This window comes from Aspergillus uvarum (genome assembly GCF_003184745.1).
Source record: "Aspergillus uvarum CBS 121591 unplaced genomic scaffold BO82scaffold_8, whole genome shotgun sequence".
Taxonomy (NCBI): Eukaryota; Fungi; Ascomycota; class Eurotiomycetes; order Eurotiales; family Aspergillaceae; genus Aspergillus; species Aspergillus uvarum.
This window is the reverse complement of record NW_020291305.1, coordinates 512,366-531,392: the sequence shown is the minus strand read 5'-3', so window position 1 is coordinate 531,392 and position 19,027 is coordinate 512,366. Positions and strand designations below refer to the sequence as shown.

Genomic DNA, 19,027 nt, shown 5'->3' with positions numbered 1-19,027 from the left:
TGTGTATACTACACTTACACCCTCATCCACCCACCCGAAAAAAACCAAACCACCACATAGAGAAACAAAAAGCTCACACTGCCAAGATGCAGCCCAGGATTGTTAAATCCCTCCAAGGGGCCACACCTCTCATTCCAGTGCTACGAAAACCCTTTTTTTTCTCAGGGTTTTCTAACCCAGTCCGCCCCCGTACCGGAGGAGGGAGAAGCATCCTGCCACCGACTAGGGTGGAATCGCCTTCCACTACGCCATCGGCCCGCTGGGCTGCTAGACGGATCCCGCATTATAATTATAAAGAATTAAAAGATATCCCAAAGAAGTGAATGTTCCCGATTTAACGCCGTGAATCTTTTGGTTTGGTTTATGGTTTGCACCACCCGTGGTACTTGTGCTTAGTTGCCTGGTTATATTCTGTGCTGTTTATAACGTTGATGGGTTCTCGCTCTCTTTCTAATACATAACATGTCTATCTAAGCGGCGCCAGACTTTGGTGCTGCATGATTTATGAGCTATCATCGCCTTGCCTCTGTTATTTCCTAAAACAGCCGCAGCAAGCATTAAATGCTCCGCAGGCAGTTGGTCGAAAGGTTTCTCGAGCGAGACAATGTGCAATCAGCATAGCCTCCCAATTCAGCTGATTATTCTCCATGAGTAGAAGCATTTTCTTTCATGCTCCAAGGTATTCGGCAGAATGCTCTACCTCCAGCCAACAGACACAAAAAGCCCATAAGATATCACCCGATACAATGTCCCAATCAGCAAAAGTAGTCTACCAGCGCGTCAGTCGTGCGAATAATCATTATGTGTCTTGGTTATGATTCTTACCCGATATCAAATCCAGTCCGGTGATTCTTGTAACCGATAAAATCCGACGCGCCGTTCAATTGGTACAGATAGGCGAACGGCGAAGTGTTTTCGTTGTAGAAAGCCTCGGAAAACCATGTCTATTACCAGAGTTTAGACGCTGCTCACTCGACAACTGAGTCAAATGAGCACTCACCGCAGGCCAAAGATACCAGAACCAGCCTAGATGCCACGTCTTCACCAAGGCCAGCCGGGGTGCACAGCCCCCGAGGGCAGAGATGACAAGGCAGCTCAACATGCAGACTAGTGGACCGTCTTCGCGTCGCGTGATGGCGGCCACGATGCAGCCTAGACCGTACATACCTGTATTCTTCAGCCAGCTGTCCGTTATATAGAGAGAGACAGAGAGGGTACGGACAGTAGAAGTACAGAAAGTCAATCGCCAGCTGAAATCCGAAGGAGATCGTCGGGGTCGCTAGAATCATATAGATGGTAGTGTAGTGCAAGGACGACAGGAACATGCGCAGAAGCACGGAGAGATTCTTGCCCAGGAAATAGGCGCTCCGGGAATGGCCGGATTGCTGTTCGCGGCGGAAGATCAACTCTTAAGGGTTGGTCAGCAGGTGCGCTATGGAGGAAACGTGGCTTGACATACTCTCTTCACCCAGTAGCTTCACGCCTGGAGGGCCGGCTGCACATGCTACGTGCGGAGGCAAGTGTAAGCGGATCCGGCTCGATTCGATTTTCGAAGGCAGGAGCGAGCACTCACCTATGCCCAAGCACGAAAGCAACCCCTGCTCGGCAACCATGCGGTAGTTCACCGCGCTGGAGAGCAACTCGAATGGAGGATGATAAATCCCTTGGAAGATGTGGCCGTGATACTCGAAGACCGTCAGGCCGATCATGACCCCGATGACGGAGCCCGATACTATCTCCAAGCAGAAACTCGCGGTCTGTCGGGTCTGTTGCACTGTTCCGCGGCAAAACGATAGCCAGACTTGTCGCGCCCACGAAGCTTTGCGCTGGCGAATCGAGAGGAGAATGCTCGGGACATGCTGTGGAGTGTCGGATGCTTCGCCCGAGTCGGCATCAGAAATGCCTGTTACTGGCATGCAGGATTTCCCTTCCTTGGCTGGCAGACCTGTCTCCTCCCAGGGATGACTGGGGAGGATGTCCATGATGATATCCGCCGGATTGCAGAAGGAAGGAAACTCATAGCCAAGGTCTGTGAAGTAGGCTTGAGCGGTGGCGGCTTCGCCAAAATAGACCTGGTTCCCTGAGTTCAGAAGCATGAGAGTATCCAAAAGAGCGAAGATCTCAGCCCTGGGCTGGTGAATCACACAGATGACCATGATTCCGCAACGCGAGATTGAACGCAGCAACCTCATTAAGGACAGTGCCGCGGTCGCGTCGAGGCCCGAAGTCGGTTCATCGAGGATCAACACTTTGGGAGCGGCGGCGAGTTCAAGGCCGATACTCACCCGTTTGCATTCGCCCCCAGACAATCCTCTTTGTGCAACATTGCCCACCATCTGATCTTGCACCTTTCCAAGTCCCAGAGAGGCAATCAAAGATTCAACATAGTCTTGAATTTCATGGTCGGCCAGTTGCCCGCCTAGCATGACGCGAGCCGAGTGCAGTAGGTTCTCTCGAACGGTCAGCTCAGGGAGGACAAGATCATCTTGAGGGACAAATCCCATCAGCGCTCGCAGTCTGTCAAACCACAGTCAGTTCCAAAACATAGAGGAGAGGGGTTAGAGTATTGGTGCTCATACTCTGCAGGCTTCATTTTATAACCATTGAGACAGATCTCGCCGGTGCTAGCCTTATTCTTTCCGCCCAGAATGTTGACGAAACTCGCTACGAGAAACACTTAGCCTCAACAACACCCACAAGCAAGCACATCCATAGCCTGTGCGCTACCTACATTTCCCTGAGCCAGAGGGGCCCATGACTCCCAGGATCGAGCCAGCTTTGCATGATCCATGCAGACCAGATAGAATGTCGGTCGGTCTGCCTCGGATTTTGAAGCTCAAATCTGTAAAGGTAATTTCCAACGGCTGCGTTGAGGTATCATCCACTGACAGGAATGGGAATCTCAACAGTTGCGGCACATCTTTCTCCTCGTCTCCTGTCTCCTGCGAGTCCCCGACTATACCCTCCTTATCTCTGCATTGATGCGCACTCGGAAGCCTGGACCATGACCTTAGCTTTGTCAAGTCGGATGACAGAGAAAAGCGCCGCATCCAGAGCAGAACCACTAAAATGTCCAGCAGGATACACAAGAGAATACCGACCAGATCACGCTGGTGTGAGCTCCCTTCCGGACAGAGGGAGAGGGTGCGGCACTTGATGGGGTTGGCAGTCCCCACGGGGCAGAAGGAGCCCTGCGGACAGGGCACAGGTGGTGCTCCCCCGGGCGCGCAATAATTGCCCTCGGGGCAGATCACGGGCTCGAGCGCGCCCTGTGGCTTGTCGCAGAAATTCCAGCCTTCCTGGAGGCGTTTGATGAGGCACTCGAACGTTGGGGTGCAATGTTCGGGTGGGAGGTTATCCTCGCTTGATTGGCCTGTTTGCGACTCGTGAGCTTTGGGCTGTCACCGGCATTTTAGGGGAATCGCACAGTAGAAGCCGTCATTGCAGGTGGGCGAAGAGGCGAGCCAGGCTGCTTGCTGCCCTGAGAGGCAGGTATCATTGGATGGCGCCACACCTATTACGCCAGGTTTCGAACTATTCATATCGTTGTGCTGAGGATGGAACTTGAACTTCGCTTGGTCGCGTTGTGGTGAGATATACGGTGACGAACGACATGGCAAAAGGGGAAGTCCCAGCAGCCAGGAACCTTACAGGATGAGATGCAAGGTCCCGCAGATGATGCATCTCATGCATGCCAGACTAGGGTGGGCGATAGGCATCCCCCTGCAGCACTGGGCATATTCTGTCTCCTGTACCAGTGACATGTCAGAAGACGCGATGCCGGGGCCGGCTGCGTTCCATGCTGATATTTCGACTGGTTCGTTTGCGGATCGGTCCTCATCCAAATTCGACATTCTTTAAGCCAGAGCCGCGGCTTGCCTGCTGGCCAGAAATATGGTCGCGCATGCGACTCAAGGTTGTTTACCCCTTACATGTCAGCCAAATCTTATCTCAAATAGCGCTTGATGACTTGCTGGATATCGCATCCGCACTTCCTTGTACATTCCATGCCTTGAATCGTCGAACTCAACAAATTTCCTGTTTCTTGTTCTTCCAAAGGCCAGCTATGATGTCCCAGCCGTAGTAATGCATACTGAACGGGACTTGAGATAGTTACTGTGCATACAGTCATACTTTATACAACAACATCCAAAATCAACCCTTATAGTCTTCATCCCCATCCTCGTCCTCGTCCTCCCCCTCTTCCACAACCCCATACTCCGCCCTCAACTCGTGGAACCTCTTCTCCGTCCAATCAAAGACATTATCCCACTCAAACCGCCGCCTCGCAAACAGCTTCCGAAACCAGCCCCGTAACAACTCATAGTCCGGCAGCTGATTATACCGCAGCCCATTCACATGGTCGAAATACCACTCAAACTCCTCCGGCAACCCGCGACACAGCTCCTGAACCGTGATTCGACTCTTGGCCTCCCCGATGGGCCGATGCTTCGAATGGCCCAGATATTCCCAGGGGAGTTCACCCTGGAGGAACTCGACAAGCGTATACCCGACACATTCCATATCATCGCGGTAGGTTTGATCTGCCGCCATCGAGTAGAAAGTTAGCCCCAATTCATCAATTCAAAACCGAAACCCGTTATATCCCCCTCACATCAACCTCACACCCCCCCCCTCAAAAGCAGACAACCAAGCAAAGAGGAGAACATACAATGCCTCGAATGCGCCGCGCGACTCGCGTACACCACCGTGCCAACGACATCCTTCTCCAGCTGCCCGCGGTAGCACTTGACGTTCCGTCGACTCATGAACTTCTTCTTCGCCAGCCCGAAGTCGTTGATGTACAGGGTATTGCCCTTCCGGCCGCGCCCCATCAGCAGGTTCTCGGGCTTGATGTCCTGGTGGATGTACCCCGCGGCGTGGATGTGCTGCATGCGCAGCAGCAGCTGGTCGGCGATCATCAGCACCGTCTTGAGGGTGAACTGGCGGTGGCAGTAGTTGAAGAGATCTTCGAGGGTGGGGCCGAGGAGTTCAATGGCCAGGAGCCGGTAGTCGTCGATGGACGGGTGGTAGAAGTAGACTTTGGGGATCCCGGGGCCTTTGATCGCGGTGTAAATCGTGTGTTCTTGTTCGAGGGTGTCGCGCGTTTTCAGAGGTTCGAGTTTGAGGGCGACGGTTGTTTTGGTTTGGAGGTCTTGGGCTTGTGGTTGTTAGTTTTGGTGGAGGGGGAGGGGGCTGCTGGGCTGGGAAAGGGTGGGATGGGATGATCGCACCGAGGAAGACTTCGCCGTAGCCGCCTCCTCCTAGGTAGCGGAGGAGTTTGAAGCGGTTGGCGACGGTGATGTTCTGTGTGATGGTTAGTGTTGTTGCTATCGCTGGTGTTGCGATGTCTGGGTAGCTTAAGGCTAAGGGCTTACGAGTTGCTCGGTCGGCATGAGGAGACTCTGTGTAGTCTGCTTGACGTATGATGGACATCATGATGATGATGATGATGACCGGAAGTGGAGGTTGTTATGGACTATGTAGGATTGTTCTTTGTTGCGTTGGTTGATTCTGAGTAGAGTTGTTGTTGGTGGTTATTGGCTTTAGAATGTCGCGGATGCTGCGCTGGGCTGGTGTCATGCTTTGTCCTGTTTGGCTATAATTACCACAGATCCATCAAAGGACTAATCACAATTGTGTCTGTTCTGTGAAAGCAACATTGATTGTATCATCCCTGGCGCCGCCGTTAGGAGGTGAGTTCTTTCACAAAGCAACAGTGTCTTTGTCTCCTCCGTTGCGTACAATCTCATACAACTACTCTTTGTTCGTCCTGTTTCTGATACAGATAGATTCATACCATAATGCAAGGGCACAAGGGGAATTCGCTTGAGACTATGTCTTCTGTTCAAACAAAAACAGTGGAAGATATACCTTGTAAGGCGATCTCAATCTTCAACGATTCAACAACAATTCATGGAATCAATAATCTCGCGCAAAACAGCAATCCATAGCAACCATCTTCATGCTACAATCATACAGCATCTTGCGCACATTCTTCAACTTAGGAAGCTTAATACTCAATATCATAGACGAAGCGCACTTCAGCACCGCGGGCAGCGACCGGATGCCTTGCATTATCGAGCAGAGCACAGGCGGATCCGCATCTGCTGCGCACTCGGGCAGCTTCGACGATATGTACGAAATCGAACCCAAGTACTGGGACGATCTTCCCTACATCTACCTGAGTCACCGGGCGATCGTGGAGTTCCGCAAACGCGAAAAGGCCATTGCCGAAGAGGCCGAACAAGAGAAGGAGAAACAAACCAGGGCAAATCGCAAAAGACTGCGGCTACCGCACAAGTTACGCAGTCTGAAGGACTTTGCCAGGGATGGTGGACCGGATTTATCTGGGATTGGGAGTGTATGCTGAATTCTCGCCCACAAAACAAGTTTTGAAACCTCGACACTAACGGACTGATGTTACATAGTTCGATTGGTCTGAGTCGGCGCAAGCCTGCAATTCGACCTCACTCTACGACGGCAACTGCCGCAACTTCCTCAAGCTCCACGGCATCGCAGCGCGATCGCACACTCACCACCGGCCGCGCAACGACTCTTCCTTGCAGGCACGACTCCGGGAGACTCGCCCATCTGTCCAGCGACTGGACCGCACCGACCAAAAGGTCTGGCTCAAAGCCTGCCGCAATTTCGGAAAGCGCCGTGCCAAGCTCAACGATGCGCTCGACATACTGCTGGGCGAGGCCTCCGAGACGGTCCTCACCTACGAGAGCGAGCCGATCACCGGCCTAGACCCGCTGGTGGAAGGGATGTTCCTGGCGCAGCCGAGCTACTTCGACTGCGGCGACTTCTACGCGCTCGACGCGGGCGGCCGGGTCGCCAACGACCTGAAGGAGTACATCCTGCCTGCGACGGACGCGTACGGCGTGGTGCCAAACTTCTTCGTGCAGCTGCAGCTCGACGACAATGCCGATGAGCCCGCGGCGGAGCTGCGGGCGATGCACTATGGGGCCCTGGGGGCGCGCGCGGTGCAGAAGCTGCGCTTCCATGCGCGCGCGGATGAGGCGTGGATGGACGAGAACGCGTACTCCATCGTCGTCGTCGTGTTCGAAGGGTCGGTGACGATCTATGGGGTTTATATGATGAGGTCCGAGGATGAATCCAGAGAGGCGGATTATCAGCTGACGGACCTCTATTATAGCCGTTTTGATCGCGGAGTGGGTCATTTTCGGAAGGCTGTGGCGGCGGTGCGGAACGCTAGGGACGTTGCGAAAGAGTGGAGAGAGTATTTCATGGAGATGGCCACGCGGGCGCTGGAGGGCGATTCTCACGACCTGTCGCAGGGAAGTCCGATGTCAGTGGATGAGACGCCGAACGACAATCATAGCGAGGGCCCTGGTGGGATGGCTCGTATACCCTCTCTGAGTGACGACCAGAGCTCAGCCAGTAGTGACGGTGCCTCCTCTGGCCTCAAAAGGCGCAGAAGTGACTACAAGCTGCAGTATCCAAGCCTGGGCGAAGAGCTCCCACGTGTCAAGCGCCCTAGATCTGTGAGCAGTGGCAGTGATAGTCCGCGGTTTAGTTAGTATGTTCGAAAGAGTGGGTTCTCAAATAGAATATTGAAGGCAGAGATGATGTAGGATTGGTTAGTTGAGTAGGCAACAATGATCGATCTGAGATAGACAAGACGCTGGGCAAACTACGTGACAAGGCGGTTTGCCGCTCTTCTGAAAAGACTGTGTGACATCGGTCTAGTTCATACTTCGCTCGAAAGATTCCTGATCTTGTCACTGTAATTTAGACAAAGGCAGGAGTTCTGCAAGCACACTGTTAGCTTCCAAGAGGCTTCTGCTACTTGAAAGAACTTCCAGATGAATGCAGCTAATGCTTATGCTTCAGGTTCCTTCATAAGAGTAGTAGTAGTAGTTAACTGATTTGAAACTACTATCCCTTATTAGCTACTATAAAATCCATCAAGAAAGGGCTCCCCAAGTCTGCCATTGCATCGATGTCATACAGAAAGAACTAGAAGATTTGCAAATCTGTTGCTTTACAGATAATCATCCTCACAGAAGTCATCAAATATCCAATTTGCTTCTATCCTCATTCTCTCTTCTGCTGACTCAGCCGCGTCCAGGGTATCCTCCTTCAATGTCAGTGCACGTGCCCTGGCTCCCTCATACTGATCTATAGGTACCCAACCCTCAGTTCCAACTCCGACCAAATTCTGACAAATCTTGAGTTGCTCATCTGCTTCTGCCTGTGCGTGTAAGAGTCTCAAGCATTCGTTCGCCTCGGCCTCTGAGTATACAAGTGGACAGGGTGGTGTATCACCACCATTGATATCGGCCCACTTTTGTGACAACGTGATTAGATTTGACTTTAGTGTAGTATTATCACCCTCCCATGGATCACTTGCGTAGTGAAATAGTCGCCGTCTTAGCATGCTGAAATCATGTGCCAAGGCGTTGTAGTGTTCAGGGTTCATCTCCGAAGTTGTTTTCACGTAGAGGTAGTGAAGCTGACGCCTGCGAAAGAGTTCGGCCTGTTGATTTTGCTCTTCTAGTTCCAGCTCATTGAAATTGCTGGGGAGGCTTGGTTCCTGAAGAGATTCAGAGGTGTCGTCGCCGTAATTTTGCAAACTATTGGGAATGCCGCAACGCAGGAAACGGGGGAGAATCGTGCTGTGCTGCCAGTCAATCAACCCGCTGATTTCCATATCATCAGAAACGAATATATTATTCGGTTGAAGGTCGGGATGTCATAAGACAGGCCGATGAAGAGCTGGTTTGTCGCGAGGTACAAGACTAGGTGCAATCTGAAGATATTGTTCGAGAGTCGCGATGTGATCAAGATGTGATTGTGGCTGGTAGTTGTAAGACTCTCTGCGAAGACGCTTGAAGGGTTGAAGCGGCTGCCCGAATCTCGAAAGATACACAATCTCCTTTCTGGCGCCGGCATTGAGGACTGCGAGGCAGTCTTGATCTGCAATGTATCAACTCCTGATCCTCCTTTCGTTTCAATCCTCAATGTTGAACGCAGTAAATACTCACATGGTCCACGCTCTACTGGCAAGTGAAGCCTTCTTCCGTACATAGTCCAAGTGATGTATCAGGACCAATGCAGAAGCGGCCTTCGTTGCTTGGCGAAGAGCTCGGAATGATGGCCTTGGTGCTCCCTGGCAAATCGGAGCAGTAATACGATCAGCTTGGTCCTCTTCTCTTTAGGGAGATCGAACCAAATATCGCCCAGATTCTGTCCTTGGATGAGTTCCATGAAGATATATTCCGTTTGAGCTGGATTATTCGCATTAGCTGAGTAGCCGTAGACTTTCGGAACCGGCATGCCATGCGAGCGAAGAAAATCCATGGTCGCTACTTCACTCGCGATCACTAAACTCTTTGGCTGGGTTACTGGATATGGAATGCGGGCAACAAATTGGAATTTATCCCGCATAGTGATCAAGAAGCTTCTATTGAACCCTCCCTCGGCAAGCTTCTGAAAACCGACTACATCTTCTTCCTTCTGGCGGATTGATGAAGCCGCCAGACGCTTTAGCTCTGGAATATTAAGGACCCGCCTCCGCTCCCGGTGCCGTAAGGCGTCATTATAGCTATACATATGAGTTAGTCAAAGCCAGCAATCGCGAACGGCCCGCATGGAGGAACATGCATCCATCGCCCAGATGTGTACTCGAATAAGTCGGAACATGAAGACATGATATGGCCCGTAGAGAAGAGACGGGTTCTAATCAGGCCTGCCTTATGGGGGCTGATGAAAGTTGCAAAAGGCAGTGGTACGGAGGCTAGATGTAGACGCCTGGCCATGCTTTAATTCGGAGAGGGGACATAAGTCACACCCACACTCACCAGCAGGCAACGCGCAAGGGTTTATATGGTTATGTTGGTAGGTTCACCTTCTGCCTCTTAGTGATACGGCCGGCGCCGGCGGCATGCGGCCCTAAGCCCGAAATGGAATTGTTACCAAGGTGGTACCGTGCGGCCCAGCTAAGACTATAACAATACTTATGGTACCGTACAGTACTTGAAGGGCGGCTCGTCGAATCTGTAACAGCAGAAAATACTTGTACAAGACAGGGTATAGGATTTTGCTTAGCTAGCGGTCATCTTCGCTACATGTCATAGACGGACGGAGGCATAACTCTTCTTACTCTACCAATAAGATCCTTTAACCAGAACCTTTCACACACCTTACTCTACAGCAGCTGCGGCTTCGTACAATCCCTTCTCCACGTCCTCTTTGGTGCCATCTTTCCTCACCAGGGCAGGCAGTGGCCATCACCGCAAGAGTGCCACCATTGCCTTCTCGCCACCTTTTGATAGATGAGGGGACCTGGCAAAGGGAAGGAGGTGAGGAGAAGACCGGTCTCGCGAGCGAGGGCTTCGAAAGCATAGTCTGCGAGAGCACCTCGGCTGGGGTGAGATGGACGCCTAAAACACCTGAGTCAGCACCTGTTCACAGTCAATCAGAACATGGTGCAGTAAAAAGAGTGACCCCGGGTTTTGTCTACCCTGTAGCCAAGAAAGATACCTTTCGACTTATGCCATTTATTGATCGAACAGTAACCAAACGATTACTGTAATATCTAAGTCTGTAAGTGCTAGAAACCGAAAATTGGATGAGTACAGTCCATTGATTTAGAAGCTACTTATCGTTAATTCCTTTAAGAATAACCCAGATCTACTCCAGAAATCCAGGCGAGACGTGCTTGTTGACAGCATAGACAAGACTGCGGGGTGACACGGGTATTTCCTTCCCCGGGCTGAAATGTCCCTCACCCCAACACAATTTGGCATCTCCCTTCGCTATCTCCCTATCACCCATGCAATCAAGCATTCTAACTCGTCCCTTTTCCGTGCAGTTACCTGCGCGCATTCTCAAAATGGCACCCAAGGTCGCAGTCCTCGACGACTACCAAAATATCAGCCCGCGCCACTTCGAGCATCTCACCTCCCGCGTCGAGTTCAGCTACTTCCCCGACACGCTGAACCCCCGCCTGGCCGACCAACAGCAACAACTCATCGAGCGACTCCGACCGTTCGAAATCATCGTCTCCCAGCGCGAACGCACCCCCTTCTCCAAGGAAACGCTCTCCGCGCTTCCGAACCTCAAACTGCTCCTCACGACCGGCACGCGCAACCTCGCCATCGACAGCCAGTACTGCGCCGAGCGGGCGATCCCCGTCGGCGGCACGCAGACCCGGCCCGCGGGGCTGAACTCCACCGTGCAGCACACCTGGGCGCTGATCCTGAACGCGGCGCGCCACGTCGCGCGCGACGATGCGGCGATCAAGCGCGGCGAGTGGCAGGGGTCGCTGGGGATGACGCTGGCGGGGAAGACGTTGGGATTGTTGGGGTTGGGGAAACTGGGGGCTCAGGTGGGCAGGATCGCGGTGCAGGGGTTTGGGCTGGATGTGATCGCGTGGTCGACGAACCTGACGCAGGAAAAGGCGGACGAGCAGGCCCAGGCGATGGGCCTACCGGCGGGGAGCTTTCGGGCGGTGTCCGACAAACTGGCCTTCTTCCGGGAGGCCGACGTGGTGAGCGTGCATAGCGTGCTGTCGGAGCGTAGTCGGGGCATTGTGGGTCGGGAGGAGCTGGCGGCCATGAAGCAGACGGCGCTGCTGGTCAACACGTCCCGAGGTCCGTTGGTGGACGAGGCGGCGCTGCTGGAGACGCTGAACAGCGGCGCGATCGCGGGCGCGGCGCTGGACGTCTTCGAGCCCGAACCGCTGCCGGCGGATAGTCCCTGGCGCACCACGGCCTGGGGCAAGGATGGCCGCAGTGAGGTCTTGCTGACGCCGCACACGGGGTACGCGGATGAACAGATCCACGGGTGGTACCAGGAGGTCGCGGACAACCTGGAGCGGTGGTTGAATGGCCAGGAAATGACCGTCCGGCTGAATTAGTGTTCCGTCTATCTATCGCAAACAGACTAAGAGTTCTTAGACATCTGACGATGACGCTGTCTCCAGCTTTCTTCAGAGTTACCTAGGTAAATCCAATTCCACCTGCCGCTATTACGTGATGGAGTCATTCACCGACCCATGACCAGCCCCGGACGTAAGGCCGTGGAATTGAACCTCGGTCGTTCCCGCGGATCCCATTCCTTTCCTTTCCTTTACTGCCCGCCTGCCAACCTTGCCTTTCCCCACTACCCCGCGCCCATATAATGTAGCCCCTCTGCTCCAAGAGTCGTCACAATGGCCTCTTCTCAACGAATGTTTCCTACTGTCCTTGCATAGACTTCCCCAAATACTACACCCACCTCGACCATCATCCCTCCCCACATCAAACCAACCCAACAATGTCCACCACCACCACCACCACCACCACCACCACTACAACAACGAAAGAACAACCCCCCGCATCCCCACCCACCCACCCAACCCTAATCCACGTCCACCGCAGCCCCATCCCCTTCGCCAGCGGCGCCTACTCCCTCGTCTCGCTGCCGGCGGGCTCCCTCTTCTGCAAGATCACGGGCACGACCCCAGCCCAAAAAGCGTACACCTCCGTGCAGACGGCGCGCGACGCGCACATCGAGCTCAACTCCGACCTCGTCTACTGCAACCACTCGTGCGCGCCGACGGTGGACTTCGACATGCACCGCATGGAGGTGCGCGTTGTGGCGGACCGCGACCTGCAGGCCGGCGACCCCTTGACCTTCTTCTATCCCCAGTCGGAGTGGGAGATGGATCAGCCGTTCCAGTGCACGTGTGGGGCTGGTGCGCGGTGTCGGGGCGTTATCGATGGGGCGAAGAAGATGGAGGCTGGGGTGTTAAGGGAGTATTGGTTGAATCCGCATATTGAGGAGATGGTGAGGGAGAGGGAGGAGGCGGGGTCGGTGTCAGTGTCGGTTTGAGTTGATGATGGATTTTAGAGGTGGGATGGGTGGGTAGGTGTTTTGGAAATGATAGAGATAGATAGAGTTGTATAGATCGGGGAATAGATGAGATGAGTGAGTTATGGCTGTTTCCTCTATTTCTGATTCTGGGTGTGCTGTTGTAGGGTTCTGCATTCTATGGATCATGTTTAAGATGTTGTCGATATCAATCCTGGAGTGGTACGCAGCAGGCGATTGTAGGCTGGCCATCCAGTGAGTGCAGCTCCCCTCTAGAGAGAATGATAATAGCTACAAACCATAACATTCATACCGTCAAACACAGCAATCGTATTCCGACGCGCCCCGCCAAATGCAGCAGCCTACGCATCGACCAAAATGCTATATACAGTACAACAACCTCCGATCCGCTGCCACCTTCACAATCCGAACCCTCACACCACGCATCCCCAAACCCACACCCAGTCAACCCACCCTTCACCACTCTTACCTAAAAGCAACCAAGCACCCAACTAAATACTCCTCCAAATCTCCCGCAACGACACAACCGTACTAACCACCATCCCCACCCCAACCCCCAACGGCCCAACCCCCATCCACCCAAGATAAGTCCCCGGAATCAGCAAATCGCACCCATCAACGACCACCCTCTTGAGGAGCGCGGACGTACTTGCAGCAGCCCCAGCCCTCCCCTTCACCTTTCCAGCACCAGCACCAGCACCAGCACCACCCCGCCTCCCTTTCTTCGGCCCCTTAGCCACAGAACCCGCACCCCCAACGCACCACTCCCAGAACGCCCCAAACAGCGACAGCGCCAGCGCATAGTACCAGAACTTGAACGCCTCGACAGTCACCGTCTTCGCCCACGGGACGGGGTAGATTTCCGCGACGTGGAGCTTTGCGTCATGTTAGTTAATCCACATCCACCCTCGAGGGATTGCCGAGGAAACGGATAGGGCATAGAAGAATCTGGGTGTCAAGCAACCCGCGGAGACAACAAAGATAACCACCCCGACATGAATCACGAGCCAAGAGACTCCAATCAGGGTAAAGAAGGGTAAGCAACAGAAGGAGGTGAAAGGGCAACGCACCAACGTCAAATCCTCGAGGAGGAAATACACCCCGAAGCAACTCCACTTCGCGACCTCTAGCAACCACAGGAACCCCGTGGGCGAGGTAGTAGTAGTAGTGTGGTTGTTCTTGCGGGGATTAGGGGCATCTTGCCCGAGGAGCCCGGAGACGCGGTTGAAGCAGTCCAGGAAATTCCAAAAGCGGATACAGCGGCGGGCTGTGGTCATAATTCAGTATTTGTTGGCAGTTTGGTAGGGGTCTAAAGGAGAGGCAGGGGGGGGCGGGGGAACGAACTCAATGCTAATTGGGCTTTAGCGGCTGATACTCGTTTGGTCGTGATGCTGTCCAGAGAGCCGATTTCCAGTGCCACGAGGCATAATGCTTGGATTAGACGGAGGGTCTTTTCGTAGCCTGTGTTGAGGCGATAGAAGCGCGAGAGGCGGTCGAGCATTGGGGTGAGTGTTGGTGGTGCAGGGGTGGAATTAAGATTAAGATGGTTATTCTAATAGATAATGGGAGGGATGGACGAAGGGATTGAGTGGGTGGCAAACTTATTTACAGAGATTCATTGAAGAAGTGATGAAAGAAAATGAGCAATCGGCACTGTTCACCCACCCAGATCAGATACGCGTTAGCGGATCAAGCTATTTGATACGGCGTCTGCTAGGCTAATTAATTACTGGCGATATCGGGATCGCGCATCCCGCTTATCTACATTCCTCGCATTCCACTGCATATTTACTGGCCCCGTTGGTGAAGAACTAACAATACTAGTTACCCGCTACACACAAGAACGCTGGTTTAAAAAGGTCACGCTGGAACTACCGTCTACCGTCCCTTTCCGCCAGAGATGTCCTGTCCCAGGCGGTATCCGCCAACCTTCTCCCACTCGACCTTCTGCCGTGTAATGGGCAACTGTCTGCGCAATCCCTTGAACGATCCTTCAGCCATCTGTACGAAAGCCCGGTTCAAGTCTTCTTGGTAGTCCCGCTCTGCTCCGGCAATGCGCGAGACGATGGCCCCCGCATCCGAAGACGTCACGGACAGGCTGATCGGCTTGGCCGTGTTGAGCGCCACGTTTCCATCCTCATAGTAGTGCACATCCACCTGGATCTTACCCGAGATCGTGGTCGACTCCGACGAGACGGGAACGGTGTAGATCGAGCGGAAGCGACCGTTCCTGGTATTTCCGGTTAGAAAGCGAGCCTTGGCGGTCGGACAGTATGAATGTATCTCACCAGAAGTTGTTAGGGGAGTAGCGGTTGGCTACAAGGACGATAGCGACGGCGCTATCCTCCTCAATTGGGTAGACACCGTACGAGCAATTCCGATAGTGTTCGAGGGCGTGGGCGCCAAGAGACTTGAGGAGAGATTTGCTGTGTCGCGACGGGTTAGCGCTGCACTCCAAATCACATGGCCCAGAATGCAGCTCGAACTCACATCAAGTCGGCGTTCTGCGACTCGAGAACATATGATTGCGCAGCGGAGGCTTCCTACAGTGATACCACAAGTTCAGCCGTCAAGCCACCCCACCACGCACAATGCAGTGACCAACCTGAGTGACATGGTCCACCTCAAAAGACGTCTGGCTCTCCACATCAAAGTATCGGTTCCCTTCCAATTTGTTGTATTCGGAGATCAAGACCTGTGAGCACGCTGTCAGATCGTACTCCATTCAGGGGTATCACCGACGCAGCCGCACCTCCTGACTGGCGCCTGGAAGCTTCACGGTGGCCAACTGTGTCTCATTGTAGCGCTCGAAGGCCGGGGCCAGAGAGGGGATAATATCGGGGCCGTCGGAGGTCAGGGACTTGACATCTGTTCTTGTTCAGTTCTGGGCTGGTTGCCGTGGGGGGTGAGATGCGGGGTGACGACGTGGGACGTGACGGGAGTAGGGACGGGATGCAGCAAGGACTGGGCGTACCTGCGACAACATCTGCAAGCTATTTCAAGTCAAGGTTAGCTTGGGCAAGTTCACCATAACAGGTGGATTGAACTCTTGTGGACTGGGGGGTTGTCCTACCTCTCCGGGCGGGGCACCCTCGATGAAAGAGGATGCGATGTCAACGGTGGAGGCCATGGGGACTAGGCAATTATTATACAAGGTGTGAAGCTAAATTGCAGGGAGGTAGTGGTTTGAGAGGTGAACAAGAAACAATATGCTCGCCAGCGTGCAGGTGGGATGAATGCAACTGCCTGATAATTAGATCATGGACAGCTCCCCGATGTCAACACGGAGGTCTAGCGCGATAACCGCCGGGGGGTCGCACGTGGCCACTGAGAGCCAGCGTTGCGGCTGTCGATACCAATCAACAAGGTGATGTGTTCAATAAACATAAGCAGTGATTTCTGTCGTTACAACTCATACAAGCTCAATATGGCCTTCCTATATGTGTTTTTTCAAAGTCAATAATAAACAATCATCGAGGCCTCGCTAAAACTCAGCTTCGTTGCTTCATTCGTGCCTGTGGTTTCAGGCATCAAACGGCACGGGGTAAAGGTAACTCCCATCTCCGCTCTTATCGACCCGGCGATGACTCGGACTAGCATCTCGATAAGCCTCGTCTTGTCTTCCCCTCACCTCGCTGATTAAAGGTCAAATTACACCAAGAAAAAGCGCTTATCCGGTGATTTAGCCTGTCTAATCATTCGGTACTACCCGCAGATTCGATTGGCCCGTTGCAGCACAGCTGTTTGCCCCTCCAAAACTTTTCCTGAAGACGTCTGCTGTCCCAGGTATTGCCACAGCAAGCGGCATCAAAATTGCTTGTCCTACTGCCTGGCGAAGATTTGCTCAGGTCAATCAGCCGGTTTTTGGCTTCTGGAGACTCTCAGAATCTAACAATTCGGCCATGTAAAAGGATCACCGGTCGGATGCCGCGCAAGAAGGCTGCAGACCGCGTGGGTCCGGTCAAGACCCGAAGTCGTGGCGGCTGTAAAGAATGCCGCGCGAGTCGAGTTCGCTGCGACACGAAGAAGCCAATATGCACTCGGTGCTTGGAGAAAGGCTTGGTCTGTACGACTCAACTAGTGCTCAAATGGGAATCCGAATTCTTGAGCCGTGGCCTCGCCTTTGGCCGAGCCGGCGTCTGGAGTAAGGCCCGGGCTACCGGTGGGCCTTCCCCAAAGCCGTCGCCCGGGGCATTGCCCTCTACCTTCATTGACGATCAGGAATGGTGTCCTGTCCCGCTTATAGAATCGTGGGGCTTTGTCAATAGCGGGGTCGCAACATTTGATCAGCCATACGAAGTCGACGTTGCGTGCGACGAGCTGAACGCCCTGATCGTTCGCGACAAGGGCTATCACCACTTTCCACGCTATGTCAGTGATATTAGTCTCGATTCGCCGCTTTCGATGAACGTGCTGGATACTTCGTTCATTCATCCGGAGCCTGTCGGACTATCTCCCTCGTTGTCATTGTTTCCGCCCATGTCTGCATCCGAGGATCGATTCCTCTTTGACTACTACCTTCAACAGGTGTGTCCTCGGACCACCGCAAGCTCTAAGCTCTCGTCGCCCTTCGCGTCGATTATTCTGCCCTTCTGCTTGTCCGCGTCTCCGCTCATGTTTACTGCGATACAAGCTCTTGGGGCCTGTCACTGGGCACGCTTTGATTCTACGTACAGTGTCATTGGGCTTCGGCTCAAAGCACAAGCATTGCGGGGCCTGCGTCACCGGCTTGCAACCGAAGGCCCTTTAATATGCTCCGGAGACCCTGAGGTGCTAGCTATTATGATGATGTTGTGTCTCTATGAGATTGTCGACAACTGCGATCAACGTTGGACCATTCATCTCAAGGGGGCCAAGGATCTGATTCGTCTTCGCAGACAGCGACAGAACTCTTCCCTTGCGACATCCCGCGATACCCTGGACTCTGTGTCTGCCTTTGCGGAGCTATTTTTTGCATTCCAGGATGTCATGGGCCGCACTGCATGCGGGGAAGAAGTGAGCTTTGGAACGGATTATTGGCACGAAAACGAACGGAACATCGATCTATGGATGGGATGTAGTCCTGAGTTGGTCTCTATTCTGTCTTCGATCACGGAAATGAGCCGGACCAGACGGAGTTTGACCACCCATGCAGCCCGGGCATCCTTCTCGCAAAGGGCAGCGTCCTTAGTGCGCAAGCTCGAGAACCTTGTGCAAGAAGTCAACGATGACGACGACAGCAACCTCGAATCAGCTGCTGAGCTGAAGCGTCTTGCAGCCGTTTTATACCTTCATTGCGCCTTGTATGGGGCGTCTCCATCCACGCCATTAGTGGTGGGCTACGTTCGGAAGATCTTACGGCTTGTGTCGGACCTACTCGACTCGGGCTCGCTGGTGAGCATGACCTGGCCTGTTTTCGTGGCCGCAGTTGAATTGGATCCAGGCCAGGATGAGGTTTGGAGAGACAACCGTGGTGAGACGGTGGTCCACGGACGGCCCTTGGTCTTGCGGGCATTAGCCGCGATGGCGGAGTCCAGCGTTTCCAACGTTGCCCGGACTCGAGCGGTCATTGTCAAGGTTTGGCAGGCACGAGACAGCGATATGGTCAAAGGCTCGCCTGTAGATGCCTCGGATGATATTCAGGGTTGCAACGACTGGGAGTGGTATGTTGCACCGATAAGCAACGCGATGAGCTTGGCATGAGGCGCGATTGGAGCTGTCTGCCTATGATGGGCACGACCTTGGAGGAGTTACTTTGTAGGATAGTGGTGGCTTTTCTTTTCTTTTCTTTTTTTGTTTGGCAGGTGTTTTGCGGATGGATGGCTTCAGTGCATATACCTGGTTAGAGTTAGTAGTTAATGTGATCATGGATGTGATCGGACACTGGGATGTTCAGGGTCCGGCTGAGGCTTTCCAGTTAGAGGCGGGGCAGACTGGGTGTGATTCGCCGGATTGGGGCAAGTTGAACGTCAGCGCGCCGATCCGAAACCAGAACGCGCCCAGCATTTCAATTCCCATTCACTCTCCGAGGTTCCAGTCCCGATCGCCTTGTCTCGCCTGCCGCCCGTGAATCTTCCTTATCCTTATTCCCTGGTACTTCTTTTTTGCATATATGAGTCTATGATCCTACAGCGTTACATCCATCGAGAACATAACCAAAAAGACTCAACTAGTCCTCAAACGCTTGTCTCTCCACCTCGAA

General features: G+C 53.4%; 8 protein-coding genes across 8 annotated transcripts; 3 read left to right on the top strand and 5 right to left on the bottom strand.

The window, feature by feature from the left end:
* Nucleotides 1-440: 440 nt before the first annotated feature.
* BO82DRAFT_425728 (putative ABC transporter) lies at nucleotides 441-3,854 on the bottom strand (the record flags this gene model as incomplete). Its single annotated transcript, XM_025640339.1, has 9 exons — nucleotides 441-769; nucleotides 826-944; nucleotides 1,001-1,167; nucleotides 1,223-1,408; nucleotides 1,460-1,504; nucleotides 1,574-2,517; nucleotides 2,580-2,664; nucleotides 2,732-2,864; nucleotides 3,756-3,854. The coding sequence occupies 9 exons, from the start codon at nucleotides 3,852-3,854 to the stop codon at nucleotides 697-699; spliced, it is 1,851 nt and encodes a 616-aa protein (XP_025495333.1). The 3' UTR covers nucleotides 441-696.
* Nucleotides 3,855-4,155: 301 nt separating this feature from the next.
* Nucleotides 4,156-5,396, bottom strand: BO82DRAFT_399080 (double-time; the record flags this gene model as incomplete). Its single annotated transcript, XM_025639081.1, has 4 exons — nucleotides 4,156-4,544; nucleotides 4,673-5,161; nucleotides 5,235-5,307; nucleotides 5,379-5,396. The coding sequence occupies 4 exons, from the start codon at nucleotides 5,394-5,396 to the stop codon at nucleotides 4,156-4,158; spliced, it is 969 nt and encodes a 322-aa protein (XP_025495332.1).
* A 408-nt stretch (nucleotides 5,397-5,804) lies between these two features.
* On the top strand, nucleotides 5,805-7,547 carry BO82DRAFT_425726 (uncharacterized protein; the record flags this gene model as incomplete). The annotated part of the gene is made up of 3 exons (XM_025640338.1): nucleotides 5,805-5,877; nucleotides 6,033-6,364; nucleotides 6,432-7,547. The coding sequence occupies 3 exons, from the start codon at nucleotides 5,805-5,807 to the stop codon at nucleotides 7,545-7,547; spliced, it is 1,521 nt and encodes a 506-aa protein (XP_025495331.1).
* Nucleotides 7,548-8,011: 464 nt separating this feature from the next.
* Nucleotides 8,012-9,788, bottom strand: BO82DRAFT_381138 (uncharacterized protein; the record flags this gene model as incomplete). Its single annotated transcript, XM_025637820.1, has 5 exons — nucleotides 8,012-8,650; nucleotides 8,732-8,946; nucleotides 9,056-9,128; nucleotides 9,163-9,574; nucleotides 9,655-9,788. The coding sequence occupies 5 exons, from the start codon at nucleotides 9,786-9,788 to the stop codon at nucleotides 8,012-8,014; spliced, it is 1,473 nt and encodes a 490-aa protein (XP_025495330.1).
* A 1,076-nt stretch (nucleotides 9,789-10,864) lies between these two features.
* BO82DRAFT_371992 (uncharacterized protein) lies at nucleotides 10,865-12,846 on the top strand (the record flags this gene model as incomplete). The annotated part of the gene is made up of 3 exons (XM_025637299.1): nucleotides 10,865-11,830; nucleotide 11,967; nucleotides 12,338-12,846. The coding sequence occupies 3 exons, from the start codon at nucleotides 10,865-10,867 to the stop codon at nucleotides 12,844-12,846; spliced, it is 1,476 nt and encodes a 491-aa protein (XP_025495329.1).
* A 254-nt stretch (nucleotides 12,847-13,100) lies between these two features.
* BO82DRAFT_389705 (PEX11 domain protein) lies at nucleotides 13,101-14,490 on the bottom strand. The gene is made up of 4 exons (XM_025638469.1): nucleotides 14,191-14,490; nucleotides 13,917-14,113; nucleotides 13,496-13,721; nucleotides 13,101-13,315 (listed from the first exon to the last, which is right to left on the bottom strand). Exons 1-4 carry the CDS (start codon nucleotides 14,345-14,347, stop codon nucleotides 13,260-13,262), a joined length of 636 nt encoding a protein of 211 aa, XP_025495328.1. The 5' UTR covers nucleotides 14,348-14,490; the 3' UTR covers nucleotides 13,101-13,259.
* Nucleotides 14,491-14,515: 25 nt separating this feature from the next.
* On the bottom strand, nucleotides 14,516-16,093 carry BO82DRAFT_351470 (F-actin-capping protein subunit alpha). Its single transcript, XM_025634430.1, has 7 exons — nucleotides 15,920-16,093; nucleotides 15,821-15,839; nucleotides 15,599-15,714; nucleotides 15,452-15,541; nucleotides 15,337-15,389; nucleotides 15,135-15,272; nucleotides 14,516-15,076 (listed from the first exon to the last, which is right to left on the bottom strand). The coding sequence occupies exons 1-7, from the start codon at nucleotides 15,974-15,976 to the stop codon at nucleotides 14,725-14,727; spliced, it is 825 nt and encodes a 274-aa protein (XP_025495327.1). The 5' UTR covers nucleotides 15,977-16,093; the 3' UTR covers nucleotides 14,516-14,724.
* Nucleotides 16,094-16,432: 339 nt separating this feature from the next.
* On the top strand, nucleotides 16,433-18,868 carry BO82DRAFT_199675 (Zn(II)2Cys6 transcription factor). Its single transcript, XM_025630595.1, has one exon. The coding sequence runs from the start codon at nucleotides 16,771-16,773 to the stop codon at nucleotides 18,526-18,528; it is 1,758 nt and encodes a 585-aa protein (XP_025495326.1). The 5' UTR covers nucleotides 16,433-16,770; the 3' UTR covers nucleotides 18,529-18,868.
* The last annotated feature ends 159 nt before the right edge of the window (nucleotides 18,869-19,027 follow it).